This window comes from Solanum pennellii, chromosome 9 (assembly GCF_001406875.1).
Source record: "Solanum pennellii chromosome 9, SPENNV200".
Classification (NCBI taxonomy): Eukaryota; Viridiplantae; Streptophyta; class Magnoliopsida; order Solanales; family Solanaceae; genus Solanum; species Solanum pennellii.
Genome location: NC_028645.1, coordinates 23290832 through 23307148, shown reverse-complemented (window position 1 = coordinate 23307148; position 16317 = coordinate 23290832). Strand labels below are relative to the sequence as shown.

Below are 16317 nucleotides of genomic sequence, written 5' to 3'. Positions count from 1 at the left end.
TGATATATTAAAAAGGACCAAAAACTTGATGACTCATTTATTCAAAGTGAGAAGAAACCAAACTTCAAATATACAAAATACAACAAAGGACCTGATCAGCTGAAAAATTCCTACTCGTGTGTGTTGTTGTTCTTGAATTCTTGTAATGTTCTACACTTGTAGGATTTACACTTGTAGGATTCATTTCACTCTTATAACAAACATTTCAAAGCTCTCTTTGAATCAGTGTAAGAACATTGTTGGAGTTAACTTTGTGTCTTACTATTTGAAGTCTATACTAATTAATGTTAGTTAATATAGTGGGCAATGCATGCATTACCTTGGCTCAGTAAGTAATATGTATATTACTTAGTTTAGGATTAAGAGTTTAGTCTCATTGGTGTAGTTGAAATATGTATTCACTTTTGCTTGAAGATTAGTGAAGGCAACTGAAAATTTTGTGTGACGGGTCATAGTTTTACTCTCTTAAGCAAGGAGGCTTCCACATAAAATCTTGTGTGCCTATTTTAAATCCATTTATTTACTTTCTACATTCAAATTGTATTAAAGGACCTGATCCTATTGTCATTAGTGGGCGTGTACATTCCAATAATTGGTATCATGATATTGGATTATCTATCTGGTAAACACCAAGAGAAAAGATCCTGAAGTAATGGTGGGCCCACCAAGTTTGGAGGAAGGTCAATCACCACTCGTCCTCCTTGATTCAATGACCAGTACTATGGATGGTAGAAGACCAGGACGCACGATTATATTATGGCAGAAGATAGTGAGCTATAGGATGTAATATTTATGATCCTTACGTTCCTACCAAAGATGTGAAGGAAGGAGATATTACTAAAGTATTTCCCAAGTCTAGAAGAGAGTACAACCAAGTTAACAGGAAAAAAATTAAAAAAGCAATTACAAGGCCAAAAAGGTGCTGGTTTGTGGGTTCAGTCGATGCAGATGAATATAACAGGACTTATGCATGTGAAATGGCCAAAGAAATTTAGGACTGCTTGAAATAACCCATGAAGGAACAACTCAGGTCAAGGAGTCCAAGGTGGACATACTAACAACTCAATATAAGAATTTTAGTATGAACGAGGGAAACAACTCATGAGATGCACTCTAGGTTTACCTCCATCACCATCGAACTTAGGCGTCTTGGTGAGCCTATTCATCCAAGCAAGCAGGTTCAGAAAATTCTTAGAGATCTTCCCAAATCACGCAAGGTGAATATTATTACTGAGGCCATATATCTAAAAGTTCTCATAGTGGATGAGTTTTATGAACTAAACAAACAATAGGACTCTTCCAAGAGAGAAGGAATGAATGATAAATCAGTAGTGTTGAAGGTGTATCCAAATGATATCTATGAAGATGAAGATGAAATGGATTATTTAACTAGAAGGTTTCAAAAAATAGTCAAAAAGCAGAGAGGGTTTCAAAAGAAGGGAACCACCAGTAAAACAAAAAAATGCTAATGACCTCTGTCACAAGTGTGGAAAGCTAGGTAATTTTATGAGAGACTGTCAAAGTCACAAACATGAAGTGCAAGATCTCAAATCACAAACATGAAGTGCAAGATCTCAAACCTCAGCGAAATGACCATGTCCCTAACCATACTAAGAGAAAGGCCAATGCATATCAAGTAGTGAATAAGGACTTTGCACTATAAGGAAACACCTCAAGTGGCTCTGAAGAGGAAGAACAACATGAAGATGTCTCTATGATGGCAGGCAAGGATGTTGGAAATGTATTCAATTCCATATTCTCATTGATGTCCAAATCTGATGACGATGATAACAAGAAAGAGGTAACGTTTTTGATCTTAAGGGTGATAAAGACACATTGTCGATTAAAAGATTGATAAAACTTACTACTGTGTTAGTTGACTTTGTTGATGAATCAACAAATCAAAACTTGATCTTAAGCGAAAACCTCAATCATTGTGAAGGTGAAAAATCTGCCCTTATTTCTCAGATTTATGAAATGAATGTTAGGTTAAGTATCTTGGAGATTGAGAGTCGTCAACTTGAAGAGGAATCTGCTACCTCTAAGAGTGGAAAGAGAAAACTCAGTAGCTTTGAACTTGATTTAGTGGAAAGTTTATAGGCTTCTGAGTCCAAACTAGTTGCAGCCTTGAAAGAAATTTAACTAGTGAGGGATCTTAGCAAAGTTAAAGAAGATCTAAATCAATCCTTGAAATAGACTGACTCTTCCAATATTCTTTCCAAATTGGCAAATCAAAAATTCAATAGTGGAAAAGGTTTAGGGTTTCGAAAGATAGAACCTCCCTATAACCCTCATTGCAAGTATGTCTCGGTGTCTAATAACCTGCTATGTACCCACTGTGGTAGAACGGTCACTTCAAAAGAAACTGTGAGTCTTTGAAAAATTTAAAAGAAAATCAAGAAAGTTTCTTCAAATCTAAGATTAAAAAAGTGGAGAAAAAAAGAGTACTTGGTCCTAGATATCATTTTAGAAAGAACACAATGCCTCCTTAGATTGGAAAGTTTCTCATCAAACCTCTCAATGACTTTTGGGAACTCCATCTTAAGTGGGTTCCTAAGTCTAACAAAGTGATTCATTTTGAAAAAGGGAAGAGCAAACAATGTTGGTTCATTGATAGTGGTAGATCAAAGCATATGACTAGAGAAACTCATCACTTCCTCTCTTTGGAGACACACCAAGGTGGTGGTGTGTCATCCGGAAATGGCAAGAAAAAGTTCATCCTTGGCATTAGGAATATTGGGACATTTGTATAGAATTACATAGATAACGTGTACTATATTAATGGGTTGAAATACAATCTACTCAGTGTGTCTTAGATTTGTGATAAAGGAAATGAGGTGAGATTTGTGTCAAATCATTTTATTGTCACAAATCTTACTTCCAAAAGAGTTATTCTTACTTCTAGAAGGGTAAAAAATGTATGTTGTTGATCTTGATTCTATAGAAAGGGATAATCTCATATATCTGAGTACTCAGAGTGACAATGCATATCTTAGACACAAAAGGTTGGGACATGTAAGTTCATCACTGCTAGACAAATTGGTCTCAGGGACTTGGTCTGTAGGCTACCCAAGCTGAAATTTGCTGAACAAAAAAATATGTGATGCTTGTGCAAGGGGAAAGCAAAAACAATCCTATTTTAAGCTGAAGAAAGGGGTAAGCACAACCAGGCCACTAAAGTTCCTTCACATGAACCTGTGTGGACCTGTCAGGATTCAAAACAGCTCCTTCACATGGACTTATATGGACCTGTTCTGCTGAATGGGATAAAGCCATCACTCAGCTATCTGAAGGCCTTTGGTTGCAAGTGTTTTTGTGCTAACAATGAGAAAGAGATCTTGGCAAATTTGATCCAAAGAATGATGAAGGAATTTTTGTGGGCTATTCTTCTACAAGCAAGGCATACAGAGTCTTACAACAAGAGAACTTTGTGCGTAAGGAAAGTATTCATGTTATATTTGATGAATCTGGTGAGATGAACAACCTTGAAGACATGATAATTTCAAACTTGAGGAACTAATGCAAAATCAAAGAGATAGTCTAGTGCAAGACTCTGGGTTGGAAAGGATTTGAACAAAGAAAACGTTGCAGAACCTACTGAAAAACATGGTCTTTCTAATACTTCAAGTGTTGCTAATGAAGGAGATATACACAATGAAAATTCTGAGGAAGGTGAACATGTTTTTCAGCATGATGAAGAAATAACAAGGAAATCAGGATGGAAACATCAGTCCTCCCATCTTTTGGACAATGTTGTTTCTCCCCGGGAATCTGGAATGCACACTAGATCCAAGACAAGAAATCTAGTTGAATTCTCTACTTTCATCTCCACCATGGAACCCAAGAACATTAAAGAATCCTTGAAAGATGCAGAATGGGTGAACTCAATGCAGGAGGAGCTTCATCAGTTAAAGAAGTAAGGTATGACACATGGTCCCCATACCTCTCAATAGAACTATTATTGGGTCAAGATGGGTGTTCAGAAATAAGTTGGATGAACATAGGAGTATCAGAAGAAACAAATCAAGACTAGTAGTGCAGGGATGATTATGATGAGACTTTTGTACCTGTAGCAAGAATGGAGGCAATTAGATTCTTGATTTCTTTTGCTACCTATATGGTGTTCAAGCTGTTTTAGATGGATATTATTAAGAGTGGATTTTCTGAATGGTTATGTGAAGGAGGAGGTCTATGCTAAAAAACCTCCAGGTTTTGAAGATGTTGACTTTCCACTCATGTGTTGAAATTAGATAAAGCAAACACCCAGAGCTTGGTATGAATGATTGTCAAAATTTCTTCTGGAAAATGAATTCAAAAGAGGAAAATTTACAATACTTAGTTCTTGAAGTCAAGAGGAAATGGGCTTTTTATAGTACAAGTTTATGTGGATGACATAATATTTGGAGCTACTTCGAATCCCATGTGCAAAGAGTTTGCAACATTGATGGGTAGTGAATTTGAGATAAGTATGATGGGAGAACTTACTTTCTTTTTGGTCTTGCATATCAAATAGTCTCCTCAAGGCACTTCACTTTGTCAACAAAAATATATCAAAGAACTACTCAAAAAATTCAGTATGCAGGAGGCTAAGATAATTTATACTCCCATGAACACTAATACCAAACTCGATAGGGATGAAACATGCAATGGTGTGAATGGTACAATGTATATATGAATAATTAGATCTCTCCCCTATCTTATTGCAAGCAGGCCATATATTATCTTTAGTGTGGGGATGTGTGTTAGGTTCCAAGAAGCTCCAAAGGAGTCACGCCTGAAGGCAACAAAGAGAATCCTTAGATACCTGAAGGGATCTCAGGACCTATTCCTATTTTATCCTTATAAGGATTACTTTGATTTAGTTGGATATGTTGATGATGACTATGCAGATTTTCTTGTTAACAGGAAGAGCACCCCATGTATGACACATTTTGTAGGGTCATCACTAATTTCATGGGGAACGAAAAAAGCAAAACTCGGTAGCTTTGTCTATTGTTGAAATTGAGTATGTAGTTGTTGCTTCTTTTTGTATTAAACTTTTGTAGATCAAGGAACCTCACTGACACAATTCCTCTCATGTATGACAACACAAGTGCAATGAACATGGCAAACAATCTTGTTCATCATAATAGGACCAACACATTGATGTATTACAAGTTGTTTTGTTGATAGTCATAAAATCTGACTTTTTATTTAATTATAACTAATTGAGTAAAAAAAGGAAATCAAATATTCCTATTTTGTTTTGAATTCCCTTAATTTATGTCATTATTAATTATCCTTAATGTTATCTGTTTTTTTTTTGACATTTTAAAAAACTATTTTTACTATTATTTTAAAATCTTTTTCAAAAAAAATAAAATGTTATAGCCTGAAATTTTTTATTATTACAACTTGAAAGTTTTATTCTACTACTATAACTTGAAAATATTAGTCTAATAAATGTCATTTATAAAATTCTCACCTGCTTAATGACCCCATATATTTATTTAAGGAGTAATATTGCAAGTTTTAGGTCTACTTTAAAATATTACCACTTATAACATCTTAATTGAAAGTTATAACAGGTCATTTTTTATTTATAATTCAATTAACTCTACTTCACTAAATAATTGGTCTTTTATATTATATTTTAACTAATAAGTGAGATAAATAAAATCAATAAGAGAGAATCAATTGTAATTATCTATTACACCTTTTTAGGGATTTTTTTACCTTCCACACATAATATTACACTTTTTTTATAGATTCTTTTACAATTCACGTTCAACATTTACTCAAATGGTAGATTTTTCTCTCTCACCATCACCATTCTTTTTTTTTTTGTACATCCAAAAGAAGGAACAATATATCTCTCTCATCATCTTCATTCTTCTTCTTTATATACTCCAAAAGAAGGACAAATCTTCTAAATAGTACAAAGAGTCAAGAGTCTAGGTTGACAAAAAAACATGTTGAAGAATAAAAAACATTAGCATACACTTAGAAAGGTCCTAGATCTGTTATAAGGGGTTTCTAATGTTGAAATTGAGGCTTCATCTTTTAACATTTTGACTCAAACGCCGTCGACTACCAAGAATGTGAATTCGATGAAAAAGTGTGTTATCACTCCCAAGAAGAAATAAATGTCAATAAAGTTTGTATATGATCAAATTTAGTGTATTTTTTATATGAAATTGATATACTATGTAGTTGGTATGTTACACTTAAGTTTTCCAGATGAATATTAATTGGATACAATATTAACTAGTATTAGGTTGACTAATTTGGTTGAAATCTTAATTACATCTTAGTTTTTCTTTTTTTCTTTTTCAATTGGATATCAGCTGGATACCAAATAGATACCAATTGGATACAACAATAACTAGTTTTATGTTATCTAATTTGGTTGAAATCTCAACTACGTATTGTTTTTCTATTTTCCAATGGGATATTGGTTGGATACAAAATGGATACCAATTAGAAATTACATTAACCACTCTTAGGTTGGCTAATTCGTTTGAAATCTCAATTATTTTTTGAAAAAAAGAATTCCAGTGGGACATCAGTTTGATACCAAGTGTATATCAATTGGATACAACATTAACTAGTTTTAGGTAGGCTAATTCGGTTGAAATATCAATTACATGTTTTTTCAATCAGTGAGACCTCAGTTGGATATCATTTTCATACTTAAATTTGACTTAATACTAACACCTATCCTAATAACAGTCAGTCTTACGTGATACAAAGGAATATATATAAATATGTTGTATTTATATTCAATTTTCATACCATAATAATACAAATTTCATCCACAACTTCATTCTTCTCACACAAATTTATACACACTCGTCATTACTTATTCATACCAATATCATTCCAAATAGTCTACGAGAATTCATACCATAAAACGCATCTCACAAAAAATAATAGTTCGTCGTACACAATACAAAGGAATAATAATTATGTTTTATTTATATTCAAATTTCATACCAGCCTAATGCAAATACAACTTCATTATTATCACTCAAATTTATATACACTCATCATTACTTATTCATATCATTATCATTCCAAACAGTCTACCAAAATTCATACCACAAAACATATTTCATACGTTTTTTTTTTGGGAAAATTTCATGTGGCAAACTGAATTTATGAAATAATATTATATGGGTATAATTTACATAATTACATTTTATGGGTATAGTATAGTTTGTTATGTAGATTTTTATTTTGTTCAAAACATTTTTAATTAAATTTGTACTATATTTTACTTTTCCATTAAATAGTAACAATAGCCCTAAATATGGTAACAAACATTTACATAATCCCATAATTTAAGCTACACATTCAAATTCAAATATTTTCTCAAAAAAGAATTCTATTGCGACTGAAAATCCATACAAACTTGTTTCTGGGAAACTAAACTTTTTAATGTATATAAAGTTTATATACGAATGTAAATAAATTGAATATAAATTATTTAATTTGCATCAAATTGTAAAGTAATTATTATATACATATACACACAAATCCCTCAAACAGTTTTATATATAATAATGTAAAATACAAAAAAATTGTGATTTAAAACAAATTATTATTCAAATAATTGTAGCAGATATTTTAAAGTAATTACTTATATACATATATAAATAGTTGAATATAAAAAAATCGTATATGTATAAACAAAGTTTTTATACGAATTTAAATAAAAATGAATATATAAATTTACAAAAAAATGTATATGTATAAACAAATTTATATACGAATGTGAATAAAATGAATATAAATTGTTTGATTTGTATTAAATTAACTATTATATAGATATATAAGTAATTGTATATGTATAATACTTGTATATACACAAATCCCTCAAGAAGTTTTATATATAATAACATAATGAAATTATGATTTAAAACAAATTATTATACATGTAATTGTATCATTTTTAAAAGTAATTACTTATATACTTATATAACTAGTTGAATATATAAAAAACATAAAATATGAATATAACAGTACAAAATACCTTGATCAGTTTTGTATATAATAATTCATTGTACAAACAACTATATACATAACAATCAAACAAGTAATTCTTACAAACAACTATATACATAACAATCAAACAAGTAATTCTTACATATTGAGATGAATTTTTCATTCTGATTTTGAACAACTTGTAATATGATGAGAAAAAAAGATTTTTTTAAAAAAGAATATGAAAAACTAAGAAGCATAATACATATACAATTGTTGATGAAGGAAAAAAAATAAAAATAGGTTCATTGGTTACCTGCGAAAATTGAGAGCAAGACAGAAGGAAGTCCGTGAAATCATATAAAATTTGAACTTCAAAATAGAGTAGTGGAGTGATTTTAGGAGAAAGAGATGTAACGGGGATAGGAGAGATAAAATTGATTTTATATAAAATTATATATAAAATCATAAATAAGTATTTTACTGTTAGTACACAAATAGGTGGTGGGTCCCATTAATTATGACAAAAAAATGAAACTATTATTATTGAGAGTAAATAAATTAAACTATACCCTTATTAATTAATTACTTAGTATAGTTTGTCATCCCATGTAATTTTCCCTTGTTTTTTCTACACATTACATATATTTATAACGATAACATCATCACTATTTCATACACTTTCACGAAACAATACAATCAACTTTAAATATAAATACAAAATGGCCACATGCATGGTGTTTACAATGTACAAATTACAAAAATCAATATGCAAAAAAACTCATAACATCATTTATACAATTTTCATAGATATTATTTTGTAATATGAAATAAATGTAGGTTCATAAAAAAAATCACAATTTAAATCTATTATACACCACCAAAATAAAAAATTTCATTGTTCTTATTTTTTTTTTAAAGTTGGAACAAAAATACAAACAATAAATTGCAATGAATACTAACCAGAAAAATCCCATCGACCACCATGTTTTATTAATATCAATAAAAAATTGTTCATTACCACAAATTAAAAAATTTTGAACCAAGAATATTTTGAAATTAGTCGTGAATGACGATAACAATAGAAAAAATTCAAGAAATTGAGAAATGTTTGAATTAAAAAATCTAATTAATGAATTAATTTTAACTGATTGAGTAAAAAAGGAAAACAAATTCACAAAAAAAAAAAAAATTAGAGGGAGAGATAAACATTTGAAAAAAAAATGAAATCTGACTTTTGGTTTAATTATAGGCAGAATAGTCTGGTGGACCCTCGTACTTGTATCGGATTGTATATGGACTCTTCTACTTAGCTTTTTGTCATTCGGACCCTTATACTCAACATAACACAATATATTAAACCCCTCTGACCATTGATCATCCTTACGTGGCATTAATATAGATGAGTTGGCAAGAGAGTGTAGTCACACGCCTGCAAAGGCATGTGAACATGATATTTGAAATTTCAACTTTTACTTTTAAGTTATTAAAATTATTTTTTTAAAAAAATAAATTTAAAAAGGAAAAAAACTCCATCTTCTTCCCCACACTACCTCCATCTTCTTCCCCACACTATCCTTTTTCCAGCCACCCCAACCCCAACCTATTTTTCTTTCTTATCCACACCCTATTGTTATTTATCTTCATTTTTCTTTCACTTCTTTCTTCTTTCCCCCACCCATCCCTATATTTTTCCTCTTCAATCATCACTTTCCCTCTTTTTCCCCTCCCATACCTGAATTTCTATCTTTCTGCCTTTCCTTGCTCCTTTTCAACTTCTTTCTTGTTTTTCTTTTTTTTTTGTTACCCTAAATAAGAAATAAAATTGGAAAATTTTTTTGAACATAATAAGCAAAGAAAAATCAGAAATTAGTGGAATTGTTGATATCTCTAATGACTAACTTGACCTATTTTGGTGTAAAAATTATTCTTGTATTTGTAAGCAATTTGGGGTGTGAAATAGTATTTAGCATTAGATTATGAAAAGTTTGGTTAGATCTGGTTGTTAGGTGGCATGCTTGTTGTTATTGTGGTTGTTAGATGACTTAGGTTGTTATTACTTTGATCTCGTCGGTAAAAATCGACGATGCCGGCAAAAATGGACGTCGCCGTCAAAAATGGAGACGACGCAATGGCTCCATCGATTTCTCTGGCATCGACGAGATCCTCTACCTTGTTCCGACCAGTTTGTATTGCTATCCATGCCGGAAAATCGGAAATGTTATATTGGATTTTACAATTGGATTCTAATGGGTGTTACGACGCCGGCTTGGTGGTGAAATAGTGAAAATAGGGAGGATTAGAAATGTCAATAATAAATTAAAATGACACTAGCATGGAGTGAAGTAGTTTCATGACTTCTTCAGATTGCTGGATTGTGAAAAATCGAAGAAGAAAAAAATGGGGATATGGAGATGGTGGAGTTTTGGTAGTGATGGTGGGTTAGGGAAGGTGGAGGAAAGGTGTACAAAAATAATTATTTTATTTTATTTGATAAAATAGATTTTTTTAAATTTGTCTTTTATTTAATATTTTTACTAATAATTAAAAAATTATTATGAAGAAAATTATGACTTGACATCAATATATATGACATGGATATAATATGTCATTTATGTAAGGGAGAGTGAGATACATACATGGTCAGAGGGATTTAAAAATCTCATTTTGGTTAAGTTCAGGGGTCCAGATGATAAAAAGCTAAGTATAAGAGTCCATAATACAATCCGATACAAGTACGAGGGTCTACCAGACTATTCTGCCATAATTATAACTGATTGAGTAAAAAAAGGAAATCAAATATTCCTATATTGCTTTGAATCCCTTAAATTTATGGCATTATTAAATATCCTTAATGTTATATGTTTGTTTTTATGGTATTAAAAAAAACTTTTTTTAGTATTATTTTTAAAAATCTATTTTTTAAATAAAATGTTATAACCTGAAACCTTTTATTGTTACAACTTGAAAATTTTATTCTGTTGCTATAAGTTGAAAATATAAGACTAATAAATATCATCTATGAAAATAGGGGAAGATAATCAAAAGGCTTTTTAGTACATTTAAATAATAGAACAGTACAATTTCTACAAAAACTCTGCGATCCTATTACTATATAATCAATTGCAAGTGATTATGACAAACATGTATTATTTCTCTTCAAGCATATTTTGGATCTAACCAAGGGAGATACAAGAAAAAGTAAAATATCATTACGTTGAATAGCAAAGAAGTTACAAAATTAATGTATAGTAAATGCATAGCAGATGTTTGCTAAAATTTCCATCCATTAAAATATGAAGAGAAGTTGGTAGGTCTTACATTGAATATCCCTCTTCGAATATGGTTCCTCAGAAGAGTTGAAAAAAATATTTTATAAATCTAATATAAGGTTTTAATTACGACGACTATAGTTGATTATAATTGTGTTCCCAATTAAGATGGAGTTGTTTCCTTCTGGTTGATTGCTGACATTTGTAATCTTACTGTAGAACCCTCAGTTGAAGTTCCAGCATCTGTAGCAGCTTTGAGTCCCCTCTTCATTTTTGCTTTCGAAGCCCAACTAAGAAGACCAACTTGAATGTGCTCATCAAATATTGACTTCTTGAAATGGGTACCCATCTGTAATTCAGATTTAATTTGAATCTTCATATCGACCTACTCAACAAACCATGTCTGTTTAAAATACTAACCTGTGTAACAAGAGCATAAAGTGGCAACGTGCTATAGCTGCATAACACTTGAATTATTACCCTGGAAAACACAATCACATCATCATCAAACACACGTTTTCTCCTACATTTGCGCATACCAAACTGGCCACTGGACTTTACCCTATAACAAGTCGTGGAACAATGAAACCAACTTGTCCCATTATGCAGGAATCAAACCCATATTGCACCTATTGACACAACGACAAAACTACCAAAATTAGGAGTAGATAAGTAAGCTGAGTGAAAATCATAGTATAATAACTTTAGCTTACCAATATCCAGAAAAAGAATGCTATCTCAAAAGCATTTTGGAAGAGGATAAAGTGTATCAAGACAAGGACAATTTGAGGGCGCTTGAACCAGAAGTGATCATCAGAAGGTTGGACCACCAATTCACCTTCTATCGCAACATGTTTCTCTGCTACCTCATGAGCTAACTGTATAATTACATGCTCCAACTTCGTGCCAACCGCAATCAGAAGCTGATATAAACCCAAAAAAAAGAAGTTTAAGTGGAAAAAGATGAGGTTGTTGCTAAAGGAGCCTCGTGTTCAAAAAATAAATATTAAGAGCAATTAAGAAAGAAAAGTAATTGAATGTGTGAGAAAGGAAACACCCACATTCAACATGCATCTTAACTCATGAGAAGGTTGATAGGAATATAGAAATGCTCCAAACTACCCTTAAATTAAATGACTTTTAAATAGAAGAGTACACCTTTGTGGACTTTCTTTTTTACTAAATAAGTGGGATCCAACATAGGTAAAATATTGATTCTGCCACTAAACATTTGACAAATAAAGAAATGTGTCATTTTTCTGGCGACAAACTAAACAGAAAAAGTGTATCACATAAATTGGGACAGAGGGAGTAATTGTTTTGTTTGAATGGCTATTCTTAAAATTTGAATTAGATCTAGCAGAAGGCGTAGTAAAGATCCAACTCACAACAAAAGGAATGAACGCAATCCAGAAGTATGTATGCCAACCTGGAGAATATAAAATGAATTAATCAGCTTTCATATATAGACCACTACCAAATGACAAAACTGAAAAATCAATGAAACTTGTAAAATATCAAAGCCAAGTGAAAGTTATGCAGGCAACACTGTTAAAAGCAGTGTCTGGAATAAATCATCTAAAAGAGTGCTGAAAAATGCAAATAGTAACACAAAACCAACAGAATTCTAACACGTGGCTTTATTTAATCATAAGTTGGGGACGCATAAGGAGATGTTATCAAATTACAACTATAGCATGTACAACACTAAGATTGCTGGTACCCAATTATTACTTGCCAAGACAACCCTTTTTCATTTGTTCTGCATAAGTATACCATTGAAACATTTCAAAGCAGCTGCAAGGTAAAAATGTCTATTCCAAGTTTGAGTTGGCATACCATTAACATTCAGAAACAAGAAGATGACAACAAATACCCAGAGATACCAACTGCAAAAAAAAACACAGTAAAATGGCAACAAGTAAGAAAAACACCGCAAATTCTTCCCGGTGGCAAGGGCTCCTTATCCCTCACCTTCTTCAAACTCCGATTCATATTTCTCATAGAGAAATCTCTGATGTGGCATAGGAGGGAAGGAGAATGGCCACTAACCTGATACTAACGACAGTCTTAAAATCATCTTCCAGAGCACGAATCATGTACTTGTGAAAATTAAATTTTGGGTTTTGCTTGCAATGTGTCTGCCAAAGAGAAGAAACTTAATACTAAATGAGCAATTAAACACCTAAAGATGGGAAAACACCAAATAATTATCTCAGACAAGTAACATAGTGAAGTTACCATAATGAACCCAAACGGAGAGCAGCATAATCTGACTTGCTGACAGAACCATAAAATTGCTTAAAGAAAGAGTGCTGCAAGTTTTATGGAAACCAAACCAAAGTATGAGATGCTTATGTTAATGTAAAGGCACTATAAAACCACGTGATTGCTCTACTATAAATTCCCCATTTCTACACCTTCTGTCTTACTCATAAATAAATTGATGTTTGTTCAGCATGTATTTCAAATTTTTGTTAGTGCCCAGCTTATCATATTTGTTGAGAATAAGAACTAGTACTTGCTTGTATAGAATTCTCAGGTAACAGGGCCATAACACAACAGTAAATAAAACTTGCTAATAATATAAATTCTTTCAACGCACTGAAGAAGTGAACCATATATTAGCTAAACTAGATATATGACGGAGTTACTGGAGACACGATCCAGCATTTGCCTTTCTCACAACATAAACGGATAAAAGAAAGTGGTCATATCTGTCCATCACATATTCCCCTGTCATTTGAAAGCATATGCACCTTCCCCATCTTTAATAGCTCAAATTTAATTATCTTTCTTTTCTCTCCACATAAATGTGTTGTAAGAGCAGTTCCCAAGGTAATTTTTACCATACATAGGAGAAATATATGATAGGGAAAGAATGACTGCTTATTGAGGAAAGAAACTGCTTACCAACCAACCAAAAATGGTTGAGCATTTGCCCATACCCACAAATCGGTCCCTGATGAAATCGTGTTGCTGGACATGTGCAACCCGTGGTTTTAAAACTGCAAAAGAAAGCATCAAACTGTTTTAGTTTGAAGATCAGCTTGATCTAGATATAATGCATGAGGGGAGTAACTCCATATTGCTTCTTACTTATCTTTCCTCTCATTGGTTGCAGTATGTCAACAGTTCACTACCTTAAAGACTTGGTTAAGATAGTAACTAGTTTTACAGGGAGCGCATTAACTACAGGGACGACATAAGCTTTTATATCGGCCATTTAATTTCTTTCATCTTTGATTATCATCATTTCGAACCGTGTAAAGCGGCTCCCAATTATTATGTAAAGTTAAAGTTTTCCACATAAGCTTTTCCTTAGGTCATTTACTTTATTTCTTCTTTGCTAATCGTCATTTAGAACAGTGTTAAGCGGCTCCAATTATCATGTAAAATTAAGCTCCTCATAGAGAAAATAAATCAAATGAGATCTGTTTTTTTGGCGATATGGACCAAAGAGTTCGATAAAAGACCTCACAGGTAATCAATCATACATACCTTGTGCAGTCTCATAATTAGCTTTTGCAATATTGTCCTCCCAGTGCTTCCATTGACGTATCTGAACCATCAGTAAATTACAAACACTCAATTCAAACGACAAACAAAGTTGAAGAGAAGAAACGAGGAACAAGTTATTAAAGTAGAGACCTTGGCTCCTCCAAATACAACAGTCAGAAGAGAGAAAGTCACGTGAACAATTGCAAGGACAAAGATGAAAATGTGAAGGTGATGCAAGGCTTCAAGAGAGAGCAATGGGACCTTATGCTGAAACAAAAAAAATTAAAAGGAATAATGATATTAGAAGTCAGTATGTAGTGAAGTAGAGTAATCTAACTAACGGAAAATGACGAGAATGGGATACTGGAATTCAACTCTGGAGTCTAGAAACTTAAGAAAATAATTCAAGTAAAACAAATTGATTACTTTAGCAGTGCAATAGCCAGCAGCTGCTTCTTCTTCAGCTAACAGACGGCGAAGATGTTGTGATTCATGAGATAATGAACAAGGTAGCAAGTGCAAGACCACATGTTTAGGCACACAAATCTTGACTATGCTACTTTGAAGCACCGTCAGTAAAAGGGATATAAACCCCAAAAGCATCAACTCTGCATATTCAAAATTACAAATTAATTATAACTAGAATTAAAAATTTACAGATCTTGGTTAAAAGAAAAGAAGGAAAATGGACCTTCTTTAACTTTCTGTAGCGCTTCATATAAAGGCTTCTGATTCTTCTTCTTCAGATACTGTGAAGAGATTGTATGTGAGTTGAATGTGAAATTGAATTAAAAAAGAATAATTTATATACATACCTTTCCAGTATAATAGATGAGACGCTCAACGGCAAGAGAAATGACAACGATGACGGTGCAGACGGCGGCCACCACCCAAGTAGGGGTAAATTCCAATGTTGACCCTTCTGCTTCTCCTTCTCCACCACTCATTTCTCTTCCCTTTAATCTACCTAAATTCAAAACTCTTCTTCTTCTTCACAAATGTAACTTCAAATGGACTTTTTCTTTCTTTTCTTTTCTTTATAAACAATATTTAAGATTATGACAATTTTCTTTTCTTGAATAGTTATATATTACTTTATATATACTAATTTCTATTATATAGAAGAGTAAAGTGAGAGCACGACCAAGGGCAAAAATTAATTTAAAGCTAACAAAAATCTATTAAGAAAGATGATTAATAATTCTAGAAACATTTTTTTATATATGAAGTGAATAATGTTCAAGGGCAATAATGTAATTTCAGGCTAAAAAAACTATCAACAATGATAATAAAAAAAAAAATAATTCTAGAAACATCTTAAGTTATTGTTATTACCATTAACTTATTTTGTTATTACTTCACTTTCTTTTCTTTTATGAGTTATTATGATATCTATTTTATTATTACTCTATTTTACTATTACTTTAATTTAATTCTTAATATTTTTTTTATTCATTGTGCTTGTAAAAATGCCTGCTTTTATATAAAAATTTATCATGAATTAATTATTTTCATCTTTATTTTGTCTCTAATAATATACTTGAAAATAAATAAGTGTGATCAAATTAATAATATATAT

The 16317-nt window shown here is 31.7% G+C and overlaps 1 protein-coding gene across 1 annotated transcript; it reads right to left on the bottom strand.

The window, feature by feature from the left end:
- Positions 1–11212: 11212 nt before the first annotated feature.
- On the bottom strand, positions 11213–15794 carry LOC107031750 (MLO-like protein 1). Its single transcript, XM_015233218.2, is given in 14 exon segments — positions 11213–11586; positions 11658–11718; positions 11799–11866; positions 11951–12160; positions 12626–12666; positions 13077–13126; positions 13290–13378; positions 13466–13552; positions 14151–14245; positions 14739–14799; positions 14889–15005; positions 15165–15346; positions 15430–15487; positions 15554–15794. Coding segments are annotated over 14 exon segments (1437 nt in total). The 5' UTR covers positions 15686–15794; the 3' UTR covers positions 11213–11400.
- Positions 15795–16317: the final 523 nt, after the last annotated feature.